Source organism: Leopardus geoffroyi, chromosome B2 (genome assembly GCF_018350155.1).
Source record: "Leopardus geoffroyi isolate Oge1 chromosome B2, O.geoffroyi_Oge1_pat1.0, whole genome shotgun sequence".
Lineage (NCBI taxonomy): Eukaryota > Metazoa > Chordata > Mammalia > Carnivora > Felidae > Leopardus > Leopardus geoffroyi.
In genome coordinates, this window is record NC_059332.1 from 97,400,974 (window position 1) to 97,424,043 (window position 23,070).

Here is a 23,070-nt window from a genome sequence, read left to right on the forward strand (position 1 = left end):
TACCAAAAAAAATAAAATAAAATAAAATTTAATTTAATTTTAAAAAAATGTACCTCTTAGCAAAGATGGCATGCAGAAAGCAAAGGGAAAAAAAACCCTGCCCCTCCCAAAGCCAAAGCCAAAACAAAGGCTTGGAAGGCCAAGAAGGCAGTGCTGAAAGGCAACCACAGCCACAAAAAAAAAAAAAAAAAAAAAAAAAAAAAGATCTGCATGTTACCCACCTTCTGGTGGCCCAAGACACTCCAAAGGCAGCCCAAATATTTTCTCTGGAAGAGCAACAAGCTTGACCACTATGCCATCATCAAGTTCCCCCTGAGCAATGAGTCAGCCATGAAGAAGATAGAAGACAACAATACTTGTGTTCATTATGGATGTCAAGGCCAACAAGCACCAGATCAGATTATGAAGAAGCTCTATGATATTGACAAGGGCCATGGTCAACTCCCTGATCAGGCGTGATTAAGAAGGCATATGGTCCACTGGCTCCTGACTATAATGCTTTGGATGTTGCCAACAAAAATGAGATCATCTAAATGGAGTCTAGCTGGCTAATACTAAATATAAATTTTTTCACAATACTAAAAAAACTACAAAATCACAGTCCTTAAATGAGATGTTAGATAAGTAAAAGAACTTTGCCTATAACAGAATGCTCCAAAGCCACCATGTAAGAAGTCCAACTACCCTGTTACCACCATGCTTTGAGGAAAGCATCCACATGGAGAGCTAGGTGACAGGAGGTAGCAGAACCAACCAGGTGTGGTGAAGAGGGATCCATAGAGGGAAAGGGGTGGTGACAGAAAAGGAGACTGGTAACATACAGGGGGATTGATCAAATAAGTTAATACACAAAGGATAACTGGACTCAGAAGGGAGTTATATATATGAGAAAATAATAAGAATGAATCCTGTGGTACTGAATTGGAATTGAAGATATTGCTATAAACTAATATATTTTAATAAAGGGTTACAGACGTAGACTTATATACATACACATATAGCCACTGTCTACTAAGTGAGCCTAGGAACAGTGCGTGAGACCAATAGCAGTAAGCACACTAGTACCCAGATCTAGTTTCTAAATACCATTCTCCACTAATAAGAACAAGGGATTCAAGTGCCTTCCCACAAATTACAAAAGGGAAAAAATAATTTTACAGTGCAAAGTATGGTAGGCTGAATAATTGCCACCCAAGAAGTTCAGATCCTAATAGCCAGGACCAGTGACTACATTATCTTACATGGCAAAAGAGACTCTACAGATCCAATTAAATTAAAGATCTTGAGAGAGAAGAGTATTCTATGTTATCTGGATGGATACAATATAGTCACAAGGGTCCTTATAAGGAGGAAGCAGGAGGGTCAAAGACAAAGAAGGTGATATGACAACAGGAGCAGATGGTGGAGTGATATCCTCTGAACATGGAAGGAGGAATCATAAGCCAAGGAGCCCAGGCTATCTCTATAAGCTGGAAAAGGCAAGGAAATAGACTCTAACCAAGAGCCTCCAGGAAGAACCAGCTCTACGAACACCATGACTAGCCTAGTGAAATGGATTTTGGACTTCCAGCCTCCTGAACTGTAAGAGAATAAATTTACGTTGCAATAATGTAATAAGCCATTAAGACTGTGGGAATTTGTTACAGCACCAATAAGAAACTAATACAGAAAGCCTGGCAGACATTATCTTAATCAGGTGCTCAGTAAACATTACCAGCAATGGGACAAAATGCAATCATATGCCATCTGATAGAACATAGTAAGAGGAACACAGAATCACTTTTGTGAAATTCCTGCCTAAGATATAAATCTGAATCTAATCATGATTAAACACCAGCCAAATCCAGAGCCATCCTACAAAATAACTGACCTGTAATTTTGGAAGTCAAAAAGGTGAAGAACTGTACCAGACTAAAGGAGATTAAAGAAACATGTCAACTAAATGTCATGTGTGATTCTGAGCTGGATCTTTTGCTATAAACAACTTCACTGACACAAGTGACAAAACTTAAATGGGGTCTGAGAATGAAATGGTAGTAATATTAATTTTCTGATTTTCATGGTTATTTTCAAGACACTTGAAAATACCACTGGTGATTTTTTAATCTGTATTTCATTAAATTAAGCCTCCACAGTCTCCCATTTTCTATAAAACCAAGGAAATGCTTGATAAGGTTATAAGAACAATGCAGAAGTCTCTTTATTAGCCAGCTTGATCTATTAAAAGGAATGACATTCTCCCAATGTCTCTAGCCAAAAAAAGTACACACGATTTTCAGTTACGTAGTTTTGCACAATGTATATGTACCTTGTACGCCTCACTCTTCCAATCCAAAAATTAAATCTTAACCTTTTAGGAGAATACAGAAGTCAATCAATAAGTACTACAAGCTATGGTTTACACAGGAAGACACTGGCATTTAGATTTCCAGCACAATTAAACATTCATAGCACACATTCCAAATCTCTGTATGAATGATCTCAAGTGAAAGTAACTACCACAAGTGAGGTCTTTCCAGGTAGTTTTTTAAAAGACACTTAGAATTTGTTTTTAAGTTCATTTATAAATTACTAGTGTTATAGCTAGTAAAAATTATGTTAGTAATACCATTTACTTATGATATAGTTTTTAAAGAAATCAATACACATTTACAGAAAAGGGAAATTACAAAGTCATAAAACAATTCTGTGACTTAAACTATATAACAACATATTATGACTGCTCTTGGCAGGTGAACATAAAGTTTTTATGTCCGTGGGAATAGTACAGGTTTGGGAGAAGGTTAATATGGCTGTGCTTCATAAGCTATATAATGCCTTTTGCTAAAATAGTCACATCCATCTGCCCATGCCAGTATGATCTGCCAAGGTGTAGTATAACTGAGTGAACTCTTAGCACCATATTCCTGGAACCCAAAGAGCTGAAAGAACATTAGCCAGATCTTAAATCTTCAAACCTGTTTGCTTCATTACCACAAAAGAATTTGTAAAACTCATGTACCTACTTGTAGGTTTCTCATTTGGCATCTCAAATTTTTCACCAGAAGTCTGAAGAGTTACAAAAGATGTCATTTCTGATATGAGTTGACATTTTAAAATAAAATAGTTCCATCACTTTTAAACACACAAATTAAACCTAAAAACCACAGCAGTTTCATACATTTACCATTTACAAAATTTCCCTTTACAAAACTTCATGAACAAGCCAGCCCTTCATTTTATTTCCCCCACATAATTTTATCCTAATGTAATATATTTTCATCCTAAGTCATTTCTTATAATACTGACACATACCTCTAAAAATTAATTTTTTTATTCCCCATGACTAATGTTTTTCCCAACTTTTTGAAAAATTTCAAACCTTCAAAAAAGTTGAAAGATATCACAATGAAAACATCCTTCATCTAAATTCACCAAATGTTAACATTTTGCAACTCTTGGCTTTACCTCTAGTTCCCTCTTTCCCCTCCCACTTTTTTTTCTAAGTTTATTATTTATTGGGGGTGGGGGGAGAGAAAACATGTGCATGTACGAGTTGGGGGAGGGGCAGAGAAAGAGGGAGAGAGGGAATCCCAAGCAGACTCCCGCTGTCAGCACAGAGCCAAGTTTGGGGGCTTGATTTCAGGAACAGTGAGTTCATGACCTCAGCTGAAATCAAGAGTAAGATGCTTAACGGACTGAGCCACGCAGCCCCCTCCCCATTCTTTTTTATCTGAACTATCTTCCAGTAAACTACAGATATCAAGATGCTCCACCTATAAATCCTTTAGCACATACTGCCAAAAAAATCAGTATGTTTATCATACTCAGGTTTAACATCTATAAGCTTTTATATGTTAAAATTCGATGCTACGTTTTTTGGTATGAAGACAACATAAATACTATAAATTGATAAATCACTAAAATTTGAGTAAAGTATCTGCTATGCTTTCTTTCACTTATAAGTTTGTAAATATCCCATATGTTCAAAAAAAGTTAAAACTCTAAATACTAAAACTTATTTTTTTTTAACGTTTATTTATTTTTGAGACAGAGAGAGACAGAGCATGAACGGGGGAGGGTCAGAGAGAGAGGGAGACACAGAATCTGAAACAGGCTCCAGGCTCTGAGCTGTCAGCACAGAGCCCAATGCAGGACCGCGAGATCGTGACCTGAGCCAAAGTCGGCCGCTTAACCGACTGAGCCACCCAGGCGCCCCTAAAACTTATTTTTAAAATAAAGGCACACTGTTGCCAATATGACACAATTTTAGACAAAAGAGCTTTAGACAAAAGAGGATTGACTAAACACTACTCACTATCATCAGATTATCTAAATTGGAAGATTTCAGAAACTTGGGTTCATCTGCCACCTATACCCCTGCATACTCTGGTAACGAAGAAGGAAACCCGTTTAATTTATTAAATACTGTACTGAAAGTTAAAAACAGAACGGATGTATGCTACAGAACGGTTTTAAGTGCATCAGTTGTTTACCCTCATGATCACATGGCTGACTGGGAGCTGTGGTTCACGGCTGCTGCCCAGTACCATTAACAGCACTGTACCCCATGCCACTAGCCCAGAAAAAGATCAAAATTCACAATGTGAAGCACAGTTTCCACCGAATGCATATCAACGTCATACTTTATATTGGAAAATCCTAAGTCAAACCATTATAACCAGGGACCACCTGCAGGATATTTTATAGGATGTGATTTTTTAATTTTTCAAATGCCTATTTATTTTGAGGGGGGAGAGAAGAGGGAGAGAGCACAATCAGGGGAGGGGCAGAGAGAGAGAGAGGAAGAGAGAGGAAATTCCAAGCAGGCTCTGCGCTGCGGGGCTTGCTTAGGGGCTCTATTTCATGAACCATGAGATCGTGACCTTAGCCAATATCAAGAGTCAGACACTTAACCAACTGAGTCACCCAGCTGCCCCCAGTATGTGATTTCTTAAATATGCAACTAAAATTTTTTAAATAAACATTTTAAGTAGAAAAGACATTACCCATAAAAGGATATATAAAGTGGCCAAAAACTATTCTCCTCTCATTAAGAAATAAAATAGTCAAGATCTTGTCACTTCTCTGCTTAAAAACCTTCAATAACCTTCCCATCCAAACTTAAAATCCAAACTTCTTTCCCTGGCTTACAGACATGCTCTGCACCCCAGCTCCCTCTCTGAATTTATCCCAGATTATTCTCCTCACCTGACATACCCTTGCCACTCTGGTCTTCTCTGTTGGTGGAATATGCCCAACTTTTTTTTGCCTTAAAGGCTCTTGTACACACACAACTGTTCATTCAGCCTGTAACAGGCTTTTCCTACCCAATTCAAACCTCTGAATAACTGGCTGCCTTTTGTCACAGCATGAAGGAATGTTCTCAGGAAGACTCTCTGAATACTCTACTTCTCTACACAGCACATATCACTATCTGATATTTTATTGTTCATATGTAGTATGTCACTCATCTCCCCCACACTAGGATGTAAGCTTCAAGAGAATAAGGATCCCGCCTACATTGTTTATCCCACATTCCACTGCCTAACACAATGCCTGGCAAATAGTAGGTGCTTAATACATAATTGTTGAATGCATGAATTTTCTCATTTAGACTTCCCAATAACCCTGAGGGCATGTATGTATGTATTATACTTTAAAAATGTTGAGGGCTGCCTGGGTGGCTCAGTAGGTTAAATGTCCCAACTCTTGATTTCAGCTCAGGTCATGATCTCACGGTTTGTGAGACTGAGCCCCACACTGAACTCTGCACTGATGCAAACCTGCTTGAGAGTCTCTTTCCCTCTCTCGCTGCCCCTCCCTCTCTTTTTCCCTCCCTCTCTCTGTCAAAATAAATAAATAAAATTGACGCCCAGAAAGGTTAACTTGTCTAAAGGCACAAATGATACAAAGGAATAGCATATTAATCACTAAAGTATAGATATAGAAGAAAATAAAAGCAAAAATAAACTATTAGGGCTACACCAAAATAAAAAGCTTTTTGCACAGCAAAGGTAATCAACAAAAAGGAAAGGCAACCTACTGAATGGGAGAAGATATCTGTAAATGATATATCCAACAAGGGGTTAATATCCAAATATAAATAATTTACACAACTTGGGGTGCCTGGGTGGCTCAGTTGGTTAAGCATCTGACTTCAGCTCAGGTGATGATCTCCCAGTTCATGAGTTCAAGTCCCATGTCAGGCTCTGTGCTGACAGTTAAGAGTCTGGAGCCTGCTTTGTATTCTATGTCTCCCAATCTCTGCCCTTCCCCTGCTCATGCTCTCTCTCTCTCTCAAAACTTAAAAAAAAAAAAAAAATTTACACAACTCAACACCAAAACCATAATTCTCTTATAAGAAAATGCAGGGATAAAATTTCATGACCGTGGATTTGCCAATGGATTCTTAGACAATAAAAACACAAGCAATGAAAGATAAAATAAATTGGACTTCATCAAACTTAAAAACTTTCATGCATCAAAAGACACAAGAAAGTGAAAAGACAATCTATAGAATGGAAGAAAATCTTTTCAAACCATGTATCTAGCAGGGATTCATATCCAGAATGTATAAAGAACTCCTACAAGTTAACAAAAAAAAAAGATAAACAACACATCGAGCTCTGCACAAAAGATTTGAATGGACATTTTTCCAAAGAAGATATACATATGGCCAACAAACAAATGAAATGATGCTCAAAATCATTAGCCACTAGGGAAATGCATATCAAAACCATAATGAAATACCACTTCACATCTATTACAATGGCTATAATTTTTAAAGAATGAAAAATAAGCGAAGAGAATATGCAGAAATTAGAGCCCATCTACATTGCTGGTAGAAATGCAAAATGGTGCAGCTCTGTGGCAGTCTGGCGGTTCCTCAAGAAGCTAAACATAGTATTACCCTATGACCCAGCAATTCCACTCCTAGTAATATACACCCCCAAAAAACTGAAAATAAGGACTTAAAGAGATACTTATATGACAATGCTCACTACAGCATTATTCACAATTCAATAGGGGCACCTGGGTGGCTCAGCTGGCTGAAGTGTCCCACTCTGAATCCTGGCTCAGGTCATGCATAATCCCAGGGTCATGGGATCAATCCCCACACCAGGCTCCATGCTGAGTGCAGAACCTGCTTAATTTTTTTCTTTCTCTCTCTCTCCCTCTGCCCCTCTCCCCTGTTCATGCCTGCGCTCTAATTAAAAATAAAACAAAAAGCGTTCAACAGATGAATAAAAACGTGGTATATCCATACAATGGAATATTATTCAACCATGAAAAGAATGAAGTTCAGACACATGCTACAACATGGATGAATCTGAAAACGTTATGCTAAACGAAATAAGCTAGACACAAAAGGACAAATATTGTAGGATTCCACTTACATGTAATAACTCGAATAGGCAAATTTATAGAGACAAAAAGTAAATTAGAGTTTTTCAGGGGCTGGAGGAAAAAGAGAATGGGGAGTTATTGTCAATAGGTATACAATTTGTCTGGGGTGATGAAAAATATTGTAAACAGTGGTGATGGCTGCACAACATTGTAAATGTAATTAATGCTACTGAATTGTTCATTTAAAATGGCTAAAACTAGAAATTTTACATTATATATACTTTACCAAAGTATATATAATTATATAATATGATATAAACTTATAAAGTATAAAATTTAAAAAGAAAAGATTCCACCTCAGCAGTATCTGAAGAAAGTCCTGTTTCTTCCTATTGCCACCACCATTGTTCAGGCCCACATTATCCCTCTGCTTCTTAATCTCTGTTCTTTCTCATTCTATGAAACGTTATCACATTAATTTGCATACAACTGTAAAAATATGTTCTAAAATGTCCAAAAATGACACACTGTCAACCAAAAAACACATAAACTCTTCAGCTAGGCATACAAGATTCTCCTTTTGACTTAAATCAACTTTTCAGATCTTTTCTCACACTTAATCAATGAATGATTTCTGCTTCAACTGATCTGTATTTTTAACATGTTCCATGCTTTCCAGCCTCTGTACTTTTTGCTCATATGATTTCGTTTTTTAATTATTATTAAAGATTTTATTTTTAAGTAATCTCTACACCTAGTGTGGGGCTCTAACTCATGACCTCAAGATCAAGAGTCACTGGGCCCACCGACTGAGCCAGCCAGGAGCCCCCCATCGTGTGATTTCTTCTTTGGACCCCCACCCCCACCATTCAACCCATTAAATCTTTCTCATCCTTTAATAGTTTAGTCAAAATTGACCTACCCGCAAGAGCCTTTCCTGAACTCTAGATCCCCACTATCGTTACCAACCAAATGCAAATACTTTATCCACCTAACTTCCAAAGCACTTGTTTTCACTGCTCTTACATTTACTTTGTTGTGCTACGGATATAATTCACAGACTTGTCTAAACCTAATCCTTCCACCCCACCCAGATTACAAACTCTATCAAAACAATGGCATTCATACTCCTATCTTCTGCCCTCCTGGTACAGGCAAACAGCTAAGGCTCAAACAATAACTACTAGATTTAACCAAACAAGCAAAAAACCTACTTTCCAGATGAAAATCCCTTCATCCATACGGACACAAACACAATCTCAAAATGTAAAAGGAACGCCTTTTTAAGAGAATGAGCCAACATCTTTCAAAGAAACAATGTGATGGTAAGAATGTGTAATATTTCTTATTGATAAAGTCTGGTAACAGAAAACCTTTTTTAAAAGAAAGTCCAAGTACAGTATGGATACATTTGTTTTGACTTCCCTTATGTCTGAATAAAAAGTATGACTAAGGGAACAAATATCCGAGAAAAAGAAAATAGGACTATCTTTGTTTTTCAGGTTCTTCCAAGATGAAGCAAGTATGCAGTATGACCTTTAAATAAAAACAACTGCAACAATGCATTTACTAATCCAATGTTTGTCACCCCATCTACAAAGTCTAAATGCTGCACTATAATTCATTATGCCAAGGTCCCAGCTGGTTTCCTCTGCTGTGTAGGACTTAAGCGTACATGTCTGATTCCCCTTTCTGTCAGGATAGATCAGAGGGAAATGACTTTATTTTAAAATGACTCAAACTTCTCAGATGTCTAATATCCCTCCAAGATCTAGTCTTAAAAAGACTATATGTTCTAAATTAAATATGAATGCTCATAAAATATACTCCTGTGAACACAAAGCTATACGAGCCAGTTTTTTCTGCTAAATTCCATTCAACAGACTGAAATAATCAACTCCACTATAATTAGAAACCTAGATAAATCAATAGATAATTTTCAATTGAAATATTTCATTTGAAATAAAAATGATCATCCCCACCCTTTTCCCTGCACTCAATCCCAAAACTGAACTGATAAATCAGTTATTACTGGGCCAATCACCAGGGTTTGTTTTTGCTTTTGTTTTTTTTTAATGTTTATTTTTGAAGAAGAGAAAGAGCATGAGACAGGGAGGGGCAGAGACACAGGGAGACAGAGAATCCGAAGCAAGCTCCAGACTCTGAGCTGTCAGAACAGAGCTCAACACGGGGCTTGAACTTACCAGCCAGAAGATCATGACCTGAGCCAAAGTTGGAGGCTTAACCAACTGAACCACCCAGGTGCCCCACCAAGCAGCTTTTAAGAGAGGGAGAAACAGGGGTGCCTGGGTGGTTTAGTCAGTTAAGCATCTGATTCTTGGTTTCAGCTCAGGTCATGCATGATCTCACAGTTCCTGGGTTTGAGCCCTGCATCAGGCTCTGTGTTGACAGTGCAGAGCCTGCTTGGAATTCTCTCCCTCTCTCTGCCCCTCCCCCTCGTTGCTGTCTCTGTCTCTCTCAAAATAAATAAATAAAATTTTTTTAAAAAGAGAGAGGGAGGGAGGGAGAAATAAGTGAAAATTCAAAATCTGCACTCCACTTTAATTCTCACCAAGGTACTTTGACATTCTATAAGTAGTCCAAGCTATCTTAGAGTTCTCTTTCTAATCTACCCATTCCCCTACATCCTGACATGTCAGTGGACTAATCAGCCTCTGAAATGGTCTCCTTCTCTATCTAGTTCTTCCCCACCCATCAACCTCCCATCCTTTTCTGCCAAATCATTCTCCACACAATGCTCCACAAGAGCAAAACTGACCAAGGCATTACCCTACTCTAAAAACTCCACTGTTTATCCAATAACTTACAGGATAAAGTATAAGCTTCCTAAAATGGCAAACTGACCATGTCATGAACTATTTAAAAACTTCCACTGTTTACCCAAAAAATTACAAAATAAAGTATAAGAGTCCTAAGATGGCTGATTTACTTTTAAGAACACAGCAAATCTCTACCATTTATTAAACATCTCCATGCTTTTGCATATACTTTCTCCTACCTAAGGGATACATTTCCCCCACTGACCCTTTATGACCCATCTCAAATAACCTCCTCTGCATGAAATACCCAAATCCAGAAACAGAATTATTCATTTCTTCCTCTGTGCTCTCACAGCACTTTCCACTTACCATTTCAATACTTACTATCGTGTGTTATATTACAGGAGGCAGTGCAAGAGTAATGGCTAACAAGAGAAGCTCTAGCATTAAGACGGTTTTGGATCCAACACCCTATCTTCCAGCTAGAAGCTATACGGCTTTAGATAAACTTTCCTCCTCTAGGACTTAGTTTTCCTATTAGTAAAATTGGGATAATACCTGAGTCTGGCTCAAAGTGCTATTATGAGTGCATTCAGCACTACTTGCCTTGGGCTAGCAAACATTCAAATGAACAGCAGCAGAGCTGAGATGAGAATCACAATTATCTGTCTCAGGCTGGAGGGGGGTGTAGGGCCTTCCGCAACAAGAGGAAGGACCATGTCTACAGTCATCCCCAGAAAAGGAAGAAAAGGGGGAGGTGCACACACCAAAATGTTTAATTACCTCTGGGTGATGCGACTACAAGCAATTTTTGTTCTGCTTTCTTTGTGTGTGTGCTTTTCTGTACTGGGTATATACAACCTAGTAAGAAAAAAGTTCTATGCACTTAAAAATCTGATCCATCACCTAGAAGCAGTATCTAGCACATAGTTAATCCTCTATAAATACCTATCAAATGAAGGAATGTCTACACCGTGTTTAGTTTTGTGGGCATGTTTATGTGCATTTTATTTCTTTGCTTCTGAGAATCACTTCTTATAGGGCATATTATTATTATGCCTAGAAAATGAGATTGAGTTCAGAAATAACAAAATAGGAACAAAGCTGGAACTTAAAGCCAGAACTTCTAACTTTCCAAATTCAGAGTTTTCTTACTATACTACGGAGCACTAAAAATGGACTCCTATTCACATTCCCAAGTCAGAGAGTTGAATCACTTGCACACTGAGAGGGAGAAAGCAAAGAAAAATAAAGAAACATAACTTTTTTTTTAAGTTTTACTCATCCTTTCAAAACCATGGGGAAAAAAAACCTGAGTACAGTATATCTATTTGTTTACTCCTGAATTAATTCTGTAAAATAAATAACTACTGTCTCTATTTTACAGATGAGTGAACTAAAATATATAGAAGTTAAATAACTTGCCCAAGATCACACTGTTAGTAAAGCAGCAGATCCAGGTTTCAAAACCAGACAGTTTTGAAACAGTAAGATCAAGGAGTAAGGTCAAATAAGTTTTAAAAAAATAAGGTCAAGAAATTAAAGAAACAATAACCTGGAAAAGATAATGATATATTTTATCTCAATTCAAAGGATCAATAAGCCTTCATCTATGGAACAGATAAAAGCATGTTCTTGATTATTTGAAATTCTAATATTTACAAGCAGTTATTTTTTCTTGTTAAATACCACTGTAAACCTGTATTATTAACATTGTTTTATTTATTTTAATGTTTATTTATTTTTGATAGAGAGACAGCGTGAGCAGGAGAGGGGCAGAGAGAGAGGGAGACACAGAATCTGAAGCAGGCTCCAGGCTCTGAGATGTCAGCACAGAGCCTGACGCGGGGTTCCAACTCAAAAGCTGTGAGATCATGACCTGAGCTGAAGTCGGACACTGAACCGACTGAGCCACCCAGGTGCCCCAACACTGTTTTAACAAATATATTCGGCTTTCAACTACAAGAACTTTACAGCACTGTTCTACAGGAAGTGCTTCTTAGCTATGTAAAACAAAAAGGCTAAAACATTAGTGGTTGTTTTTTAGCAAAGAGCACATATCAAAAGAAATACACCATCTCCCAAAATGACAACTCCAGCAAAAGACCAGTACTAAGGAAGTTCTCTTTGCTAGCTACCATTTACATCACATAGGGACCTTTAAAAATAACCAATACACAGCACCCACTCCAGACCAATTACACCAGATATCTGGGGATGGGTATAAGTTTGTTTTTTTTTTTAAAAGCTCCCCAAGTGATTCTAATGTGTAGCCAGGGTTGAGAACCACTGTTCTAAGGAAATCTAAACCCTCTGTTATTACTTCATGCAGAGCTTTTGTCCATAATGGTCTGAAAAAGTATTCAGTCAACTTACTCAACACATTTGCAAACAACCAGGAGAGTAAAATAAATAGGACCCCGCAACTACTAAAAGGGGTATTAACTGTGAGTGCACTTAGCCCAACAGATTAGACAACAATCAAGGCTAAAGGATTCCATTAGTGTTCTGGATAACAGAGGAACTTCAATTAACATATCAAATATGCCGATGACCAATTACTTCTATCTCTCAAACTGTAGATTTTACCATCTGTGAAACGGTGCCATAATTTCTAATGGACCCAAGAGCCCAATAATTCAAGAAAAGCAACACTGAAACAAGCATAAACCTTGAAACTAAAAGACCCACATGTATCATCATCTTTTTTTTTTTTTTAATTTTTTTTTTTCCCAACGTTTTTTATTTATTTTTGGGACAGAGAGAGACAGAGCATGAACGGGGGAGGGGCAGAGAGAGAGGGAGACACAGAATCAGAAACAGGCTCCAGGCTCCGAGCCATCAGCCCAGAGCCTGACGCGGGGCTCGAACTCACGGACCGCGAGATCGTGACCTGGCTGAAGTCAGATGCTTAACCGACTGCGCCACCCAGGCGCCCCTCATCATCTTGAAAAACAAAACGAAAATTAACCTGAACTTTAATGTAGAAATGCTGGCAAAGAAAACATTTTCATACTTTCCTGCAGAGAGTATCCCTGAAAAGTCAAGAATGCCATAAGAACTCTGAAATTCAAACTCATATGCCTACATTTTTACATCTGGCTACTTGCAGTTTCACAGGAAAATGAAATACAGTAAGCTTCAAAATCAAATATAAAAATATCCTGTTGTGTTAATCAAAAATACTACTACAGGTCCATATCCTTTATTCAAAACCCTTGAGGAAATACATATTTCAGAATTTTTCAGCTTTTAGAAACACAGTACAGTGCCTCTATCTTTACAAGCCCTTGAGGATCTACAACAACACCAATCATCAAACAAATTAGTATTCCAAATTAATATGCTATATTAATACTATTTGCTAAGTGAGAAGAATAAAGATTGTAAGTAGCCACCTGTTGATACAAGTCACCAAATTATTTTGCTGCAAACATCTGAAGAAAAACTTTCAGAGCTTTGGGTGAACCTATAATTCCAAGATTTCTCTTTGATACCCAAGACACTGCAAACTGAACTTCAGGAAAAAAGTCCCTATAATAAAAACATCCCTTTAATACCACGGTAGTTCTAAAGAAACAACTCAAATTACGGTAGAAACACAAAAATAAAAAATAGCCCAAGTGATGTCCACCAATTTTCATGATGATGAGAATAGCATTTTAAGCACCCACCTTAATTTTCACAGTGCAATTTTGAGCAAGACCAAACAAATACGTTACTAACATGTACGCATTTACTGACTAAGGCAAGCTTGAGGCAGAGAGCCAGATGTAAAGAAAGGACAAATCAACACCTTTCTCTCTAGCAATTTGGAGACAACAGAGGACTTTGAAGCTAAGCAGACCAGGTTCTGCCACAAAGGAGAAAGTTACTTAAGCTTTCTAAACTGCAGTTTCTTCACATAAGGATAGAGATGATAATAACAGTACCTACTTCATTGTGTTTTCAACAGGATTAAATAAAGTGACATCTGAAATCCATAACTTATATAGTCACTATTAATTCCCTATCACCTTTCCAAAGACCAACTAACCATATGCTGAAGCAGCTCAAGTATAACTTGCCTGTAAGTTATCAGGCAAATTTTATAATACAAAACCGACCATCAAAATAGGACTTTCAAATTTCAAAAGTCCAGTGTAGATTAAAATGACTAATTTCTGAAATCAGCAGCTTCTCGAAACACATTCTATCCAAACCTACCTCTCTCCCAATACCCTTCTGTCTTCCACACAACCAGTTGCACACATAGGGATAGTAAGTGAAATTAAACCACTGTACTCAGAAGTTCACTTTTCACTCAAAATAAAATTAGATTGGCCTAGGTTTGGCAGATAAGGGAAACCATTACAGTATTAAGACTTCATCATTCATATACAACCACTGTCCAAAGAACCCAGATAATTTAAATACACAGGAAACTAAGGCACAACAGTCCAAAATCCAACTTTCATAAACTATCCACAAAGTAAGAAAACTGGTAACTTTGGGCAGATTTTGCACCCAATGGATATTTAAACTTACCATCAAATGTACAAAAAGATGGAATCCTTTGCTATTTATCCTAAATTCAATTTAATTCCATGATGCAATTCAAGAATTTTACAGAACATGGAGTCTTAAAGCATAAAAAGAATTAAATGCTTCACTGTTAACAACTGCCCCCAAATACAGTATACAACGTGGACAACCTAGACTTCCATCACACTGAACTTGAAGGAAAACGTTTAATCAAGTTAGCATAGCTCCTATGAAATTGAAAGCTTTCCCTAAATGTTATTACTCAAAAACTACTAGTTAAATAACCTATTAGGGCCTGGCAGTTCCATCAGCTTCAAGAATATCACTTGCCATATATCCTAGTACAGCGCAACATAAAATGCCTCGAAAAGAATCTCTATTATTCTATGTTCTAATCCCATGTGTTTAATGAGAAAAGATTTAGAACTAAAAGCAAATGGACCAGGTACCTCACAACCACCAACGAGATGCACTACCTACACACTTAATCCTTCATTCTTGCACTTTTCCTCCATAAACAGGAAACTCCAAAGAGAAGGAAATAGAGAACAGCCTATTTTTGCTAAGGGGAATAACAGCATTGCTTCCAACCCCACAGCGTGAGTGAACAAATGAAAAAGCAACAGGGGAAAGGCACGGGGGGAGGGGCGGTCGGTGAGCTCAGTTAGGAGTCCTAAACATGCCATCCAGCTCAGACAGTGCCCAAAACATCTGTAACGGCAGCTGCAGCAGAGAAACGGGGGTGTGAGGGTAGAGGGCCGTGGCTTGGGGGCTCGGAGTTGTGCCTGCACGTTCGGCTTCCTCCTTTGCCAACTCTTCTCTCACCTCCCAATTCCCATCCTCCCCAACCCATCCTGCTCCCTCCATATAGAAAAATAACCAATAAAATCAGAGGCAGAGAAGACAAAGAAGCAGGAGGAGGCTGCAAGGAGCGTCCAGAACAATGGGGGAGAGGGTGCGAAGCGAAACTCCTGAAAAGGACAATGAAACAAGGGTGGAGAGGAGCCCGGAGAGGAACCAGGGAAACACCGCCGAGCCCGGGCCCCGCCAGAGGCGGACGCCTGGACTCGAGGCTCGGCTGGGCGGGCTGTATCACCCGGACGCTGGGGGCTGGGCTAGGCTGGAGCGGACGGGGGCGGCGCGGCCCACAGGGGCCGGCGGGGCCTGCGCGGGTCCGCGGGCAGCTGCCGGCAGGACTCACCGGCGTTCTGGTCGCGGGGCCAGAGGTAGTATGTGGCCGGGATCACGATGAGCCCCACGAATGAGGTGAGGAAATAGAAGAAGGTGTTCCCGCTGTCATCGTACTGGAACTGCTGTCCCGCCATGGCACCCCCCCCCTCCGCCGCTCTGTCCTCACCGCCGCCGCCACGACCCCGCTCTGATCTCCAGCACCCAACACCCCGGCCCTGTGTGGCGTAGCTCGGACGCCGCCGCCGCCGCCGCCTCTCCTCCCCGCCCCCACGCTACTCTCACGGACACGCCGCCGCCACCGCCGCTGCCGTCGCCAGATCTCGCGAGAAGAAATAGTTCCCGCCCCACTCGGTTTTTCCCTCCCTCTGCCTCTCCCCAATACACTCGCTAAGGGCGACGTGGCGCGCGCAGCCGTGGAACTCGGCGAGGTCCCGCCCTTGATCCCGCCCCCAAGCCAGAGGCCCGCCCCTCGAGCTCCTGTAGGTCCTCCTCTAGCCTTAAGAGTACCCGGTGGTGCCTTTTCTCCTGCGCCTTCTTTCCCAGCGTCCCACACTAGCTGTCTTGAGGTCATTTTAGGGGGGTCCCAGCAAAGACCCGCGGAGCTGTGAGTGCGTGCGGTTCATCACCTGGCTGCTCCTGGAGTCGCAGCTATTCGGAGCAGATCTGAGGTTTCCTTGCCTCTCCCTTCTCCCATCCTTACCTCACCTTGTCTGCCCTCTCTCTTATTTAATTTCCCTGGTTAATAATAACGCTTCTTTAAGTTCCAGATCCGTCCCTCCAGCCCTCACATTTTGAAAACACGGGTCATTCAGAATTGGGCGGCGCAGTGGGGACGGTGGGGGTTTTGTTGTGGTTTGTTTGCAAAGTAATGTTTGCTATTAAAAGATTGCGATCTGGGGCGCCTGGGTGGCGCAGTCGGTTAAGCGTCCGACTTCAGCCAGGTCACGATCTCGCGGTCCGTGAGTTCGAGCCCCGCGTCGGGCTCTGAGCTGATGGCTCGGAGCCTGGAGCCTGTTTCCAATTCTGTGTCTCCCTCTCTCTCTGTCCCTCCCCGGTTCATGCTCTGTCTCTCTCTGTCCCAAAAATAAATAAACGTTGAAAAAAAAAAAAAAAAAAAAAAAGATTGCGATCTAAGCTGTGCCCATTTTGCAGATGGAGATTCCCCAGGCCAATAGAGATTGTGGCCTGTACATCCCAGAGGCAATATTTATAGACACCAGGTCACCAGTATTTTCTTCGTCCCAGGCTGTAGGCTAAGACTTCTATTGCTTTATACCATTTAATCGTCGGTAAACCCCTTGGGAAAAATCAAAGCATGCCCTCTCCAGATGAGGAAATTGAGGCTCAGAGAGATTGCCTAAAGTCATGCATAGTAAGAAAAGGTCCAGGAATTCAAACTCAAATCACTGGACACCACAAAGCCAGTGCCCTTGGCCACCACCTTGTCGTGGACCTTAACATTTCCCTGAGAGCGGCTGGCACCCCTTGCAAGGTGTGGGCAGGAATCTGTGTTTCGATGAGGGATGCCTAGGGAAGCAGTCGCTCTCAGGAGACTCTCTCTTGGCTGGCTGTGAGGTCCCAGAGGCTGGAGTCAGCTGAGCTGGGAGTGGAGAGGACTGGTTTCCTGATCTGGGAATGACCTGCGCGGTCCCACTGCAGCCCTGGCTGAGACCTATTCCTGTGTCTCCATCTCCTCTCTATGGATCAAAAGGAAAGACCCACCTAACCGACCTCACAGAGTGGTTGTGAAGAGTAAAGGGAATTATAGTGAACATGCTATACAAAGGAAAAACTATGAAATAAGCAAATACCACATTACATTTTCTTACACTATTTTTTTATTATATGAAATTTATTGTCAAATTAGTTTCCATACAACACCCAGTGCTCATCCCAAAAGATGCCCTCTTCAATGCCCATTACCTACCCTCCCCTCCCTCCCACCCCCCTTCAACCCTCAGTTTGTTCTCAGTTTTTAAGAGTCTCTTATGCTTTGGCTCTCTCCCACTCTAACCTCTTTTTTTTCTTTTTATTCCTTCCCCTCCCCCATGGGTTTCTGTTAAGTTTCTCAGGATCCACATAAGAGTGAACACATATGGTATCTGTCTTTCTCTGTATGACTTATTTCACTTAGCACAATACTCTCCAGTTCTATCCATGTTGCTACAAAGGGCCATATTTCATTCTTTCTCATTGCCATGTAGTACTCCATTGTGTATGTGCTGCTATAAACATTGGGGTACAAGTGCCCCTATGCATCAGTACTCCTGTATCCCTTGGGTAAATTCCTAGCAGTGCTACTGCTGGGTCATAGGGTAGGTCTATTCTTACACTATTTTTTAAAACGAATTTTAAAGGGTGCCTGGGTGTCTCAGTTGGTAAAGCCTCCCACTCTCGATCTAGGTCTGCTCAGGTCATGATCTCCTGGTTGGTGAGTTCGAGCCCCACATCAGGCTCTTCGCTGATGGTGAGGAGCCTGCTTGGGATTCTGTCTCTCCTTCTGTCTGTCCCACCCCCCTCTGACTCAAAATAAATAAACATTTAAAGCAAAAATTTTTAGTACAGTCTTTACTGACTTCTTCTCATTATGTCTCCCATTGTTAGAAGAGGAATCTGGTCACATGTCTTTTATTTTATGTCCTTAAAACTAGCATTTATCATAATCAGTAATGCTTTTCTTCATAATGGATTATGTTCAGATGTATTGTCTCTTCCCTTTCAAATGACCTACCATTTTGAAAGGAAATTTTTTTAAATAGTCTTCTTGGGGCACCTGGATGGCTCAGTCAGTTGAGCTGCTGACTTTGGCTCAGCTAATGAACTTGGGGTTCATGAGTTCAACCCCCACATGGGCTTGTTGGTGTCAGCTTGTTGGTGCAGAATCTGTTTCAGATCCTCTGTTCCCTTTCTCTCTCTGCCCCTCCCTGGCTTATGCTTGCTCTCTCTCTCAAAAAAATAAGTAAAACATTAAAAAAAATAATCTTCTCTACATTTCCCTCCTCACATTTTTCTATATAAAGGTTTTCAAAGACTACACAGGAGGGGAAAAAAATAAAAAAGAAGTGAGGGGAAGGGGATTGAACTATGAAGTGAGCACAGCATTTTGATTACCCCAAAGCAGATATGCCCAGAACAATTTGCCTTGCCTCAGAAACAAATTAGCCATAAAATTGGCTCAACTGAAGTGGGTAGTTTCCTGAAGTTTCTTTTGTTTATGTTGAATTTGTTATTAAGTCTTTCCAGGTTCTAATAATGCTGAGCTGGTTATTTTTTATTACTCTGATTATATACTTTACTCAGCATTTGTGTAAAGATAATACATCAGTTTTATAACCTTGTAACAATATAAATTATTGATGATAAATATTCCCCTTCTGACTTTTTTTCTGCAGGAGTAATCTTTTCACTGCAGCTTTGGGGTCATGCATAAGAATGGCTTGAACAGAACTGAACCACGAAATAATATTTTTAACAAATCACATTTATTTGCTAACCTCCAGACCAATCTAAAACATGAATTTTTTTTCTTATCAAAGCAGATTAAAGAATGTGAAGGGAGGTATTGAAAAGACATTAGGGCTTGATTATGCTCAACTTCAAAATCATGAAAACGATTTTCACAGAGGAATTGATGGCCGTGGTTTGTGCTTTAGCATTGAGAGCAGGTCTGTGTTTTGGTTCCTCTCTTTTCATGGTATCTTCTCTTTCTAAAGGTATCCTAGAACTTAATGTTACTGAACATGGATAAACTTGGATCACCCAAATATTCCCCAGAGCAAATCTTAATTATAGCCTTAATTAATCACAATTTCTGATTCATTGATGTTTTTATTTATGTACTTTTAACATGTATTCATTTTGGGGGGAGTGACAGAGTGTGAGTGGAGGAGGGGCAGAGAGAGAGGGAGACAGAATCTGAAGCAGGGTGCAGGCTCTGATCTGTCAGTACAGAGGCGGGTGCAGGGCTGGAACTCACAAACCGCGAGGTCATGACCTGAGCCAAAGTCGGCCACCTGACCACCCAGGCACCCCTCATTGATGTTTTTAAACTAACCCAACAGTTTCTTTCAAGAGATCATTTTAATGAAATACTTAGTAATACTAAGTGAATATGGCAGAACCAGATCTACAAATACATTTTGCTCTTAATCTAATAGCACTTTCTAAAAGGCCTTTTTGTATTCTCACTATGTATCTATAAATGGATATTTTAATCAATTTCATTTCAATGGCTAGGAAGATAATTCCTCTCAAGTGTAGAAAGCCTGACTATTTCTAGGTTCTTCTTAATAATTTACTTTTTCCTTAGAGCAAATCTTTGTTTCATTCCCAATCCTTCTCGTACTGATAGTGTTGACTTACATTTCTACATACTAACATACATTTGTGTGACCATAATCAATATTATTTAATTTTCTGTTTAATGGAATTAGCCTTAATGAGACTGGAAAGAACCAAGTTATTAGGTAGGTTCATGCAATTATTTCCAGTCTTTTATTCCTCCCCCCACCCTACAATAATCTTCACTGCCAAAGCCTAGCAATTCATCTTTAATATTAAACCCTTATTACTTTGTTTCAGAGTTAGGATTTTCTTTCATTAAGAGCTAATTGTTGGGCGCCTGGGTGTCTTAGTTGGTTAACCGTCCAACTTCAGGTCAGGTCATGATCTTGGGGTTTGTGAGTTCGAAACCCCACATTGGACTCTGTGCTGACAGCTCAGAGCCTGGAGTCGCTTAGGATTCTGTGTCTCCCTCTCTCTGCCCCTCCCCTGCTCACGCTCTGTCTCTCTCTGTCTCAAAAATAAGTAAAACATTAAAAGATAATAATAACAAAAAATAAAAGAACTAAATCTCTTCTAATACAAATTAACCAATTCTTTTTTATTTGTCCTTAAGAGATGAAGAGTTACCCCCATAGTGATGACAAGAGTAACATCAACAAATTGCTTAACTAAAAAAATATTGATTGACATTGCCCAATAAGCCATAAAAGAGCACTTACTGAAATTTCCCACCCAGATTGAAATACAACTTGGAAGAATGGCCATAAATAAACAGAAGAATGCACTATGGGTAATTTCAAAGCTATACTTTTAAGTAAGAAGAAAAAAAAATCTCAATAGAGATTAGAACTTCAGGAAAACCATAAAAAATATAAACTTGTTGAAAAACAAATATTTGTGGGTACTTAAGCATATACAATTGGGGGACTTTAGGAAAAAGAATATAAAATTATAAAACAAAAGTTAACATTTGCTATGGACTTTGGGTGATAATGATGTGTCAACGTAGGCTCATCAGCTGTAAGGAAGGTACCACTCTTTGCGGGGATGTTGATAATGGAGGAGGCTGTACATGAGTGGGGGCAGAAATTATATAAGAAATCTCTGTACCTTCCATTGCATTGTACTGTGAACCTAAATCTGCTCTAAAAAAATAATAAAGTCTACTAAAGACAGTTAACATTTATAAAAATTATAATTGCTATAGGTTTGTGTTACAGATGGAAGAAATCTGATAGATTCTATTTTGCATGATTTCCATTGGGAGTTTTTTAAACTGTGGTACATTTAAAATTGCATGCATTGCATATTGAGTATCTTCCTAGTAAGAGACATTTTCCTTTTTGACAAGCCTCAATGAGAACCCAATCCTCTGCTTACAATTTTAATACCTACTGAGTGGAAGAATTTTTCACAAAGTAGTTTCTGACTTTGTACATTTCAAACTATGTTTCTCCTCCACTACCTCTATACTTCAGGTGCCAGGCCTCCTGGGATAAATACATATCCTGAATTAGGATGTATCACTCTTTCATTTTACAATACTGGGTGACTCTGCCCAGAGGGTGAGGTAATAAGAATATTCCTGGAGATGGTAACAACTACACACAGAAGTAACTCTACACTATATAAAAATACCTCCCTAACTCCAAAATGAATGTACCCCCTAACCTCCAAACACAGATTAAAAAAGAAATTTGGTCATTCCACATTAACATCCATAGAGTTCACACACTATTAGCCAGTGTAGGGAGTACAAAAATGTTAAAGACAGAGTCTCTGACCTCTGGAAACTCACCTACAATCTAACAAAGAGGACATACTATCTCAATAAGTAGCAAAAACCTAAGGAAGGAATTGATAAATGCTATAAGAAGTGTACTGATAAAAATATTTGCAAGTTCATAGGAAAGAGGCATTTGTTTTGTTAGAGACAATTGGAGGGCTTCAAGGAAGAGGTGGCCATTGAGCTAGGCCTGGAAACTTACATAGAAATTGAATTTAACAATCCAGGTGGAATCAGCTCAAAATACATTTGGAGAATAGCATAAAGTCCGGTCTGTTTGTGAATAGGACTAACAGAGTTGAAAAAAGACTTTTAAGTCCAGCTTCCAGGTTACAGGCCACATGTCAGCAATATTGCTTTTAAAATGAACTTTGTTAGAGGTGTGTATGAGTGGGAGACATTGCAATCCCCTTGGGAGGCCTTAAAGAAAGAAAAAGAAATGGTTTGAACTAGTATGGTTTAAGTATGGTCCTGCAGGAAACAAGAGGGTGAACTAGGTCACCATTTCTATTATTTTCCTCTTTCTTCTTTACCCAGGATATAGTTTCAACTCTTTGATATCAATCAAATCTTCCTAAGATGTAATACAAAAGTTATGTCCCCAAAAAGACTTGTTTGACATACCTTACATCACTTTGCTGGTGCCTGTATTTCACATCCTGTTCCGCTCTCTACTTCCTATCTTGCTACCCACCTCTGTCCTGCCTCACATCTGTTCTCTACACAGCGGCTAGTGATCCTTCTTTTTTTTTTAAATCTTCTTTTAACTTCCGATTTTGAAATAATTATAGATACACAAGAAGTTGCAAAAAGTAGAGAGAGGCCCATATACCCTTCACTCAACGTCCTCCAATGGTAACGTCTTATATAACTAAAATACAATATCAAAAGCAGAGAATTGACATTGGGGGGTGTCTGGGTGGCTCAGTCGGTTAAGCATCTGACTTCAACTCAGGTCATGATCTCAGGGTTCAGGCGTTCCAGTCCCGCTTCCAGTGAGCTTATGCCCTGCCTGGGGTGAGCTCGAGATCTGCTAAGGGTTAGGGTGAGCACCACTTTCCTCTCTCTCTCTCTCTCTCTCCCCCTCATAGGATTTTCTCTTTCTCTGCCGCTCACTCACTTGCACCTGCCCCCCCCCAAAGGAAGGAAGGAAGGAAGGAAGGAAGGAAGGAAGGA

General features: G+C 39.6%; 1 protein-coding gene across 1 annotated transcript in view; it reads right to left on the reverse strand.

Annotated features, from left to right (window-relative positions):
* The window catches only part of SEC63 (SEC63 homolog, protein translocation regulator), a 76,105-nt gene extending 59,861 nt beyond the window's left edge, over positions 1–16,244 (reverse strand). The window contains exon 1 of the mRNA XM_045499200.1: positions 15,835–16,244. Coding sequence (XP_045355156.1) covers positions 15,835–15,958 — 124 coding nt within the window. The 5' untranslated portion in view covers positions 15,959–16,244. The remainder of the gene's footprint in view (positions 1–15,834) is intronic.
* Positions 16,245–23,070: the final 6,826 nt, after the last annotated feature.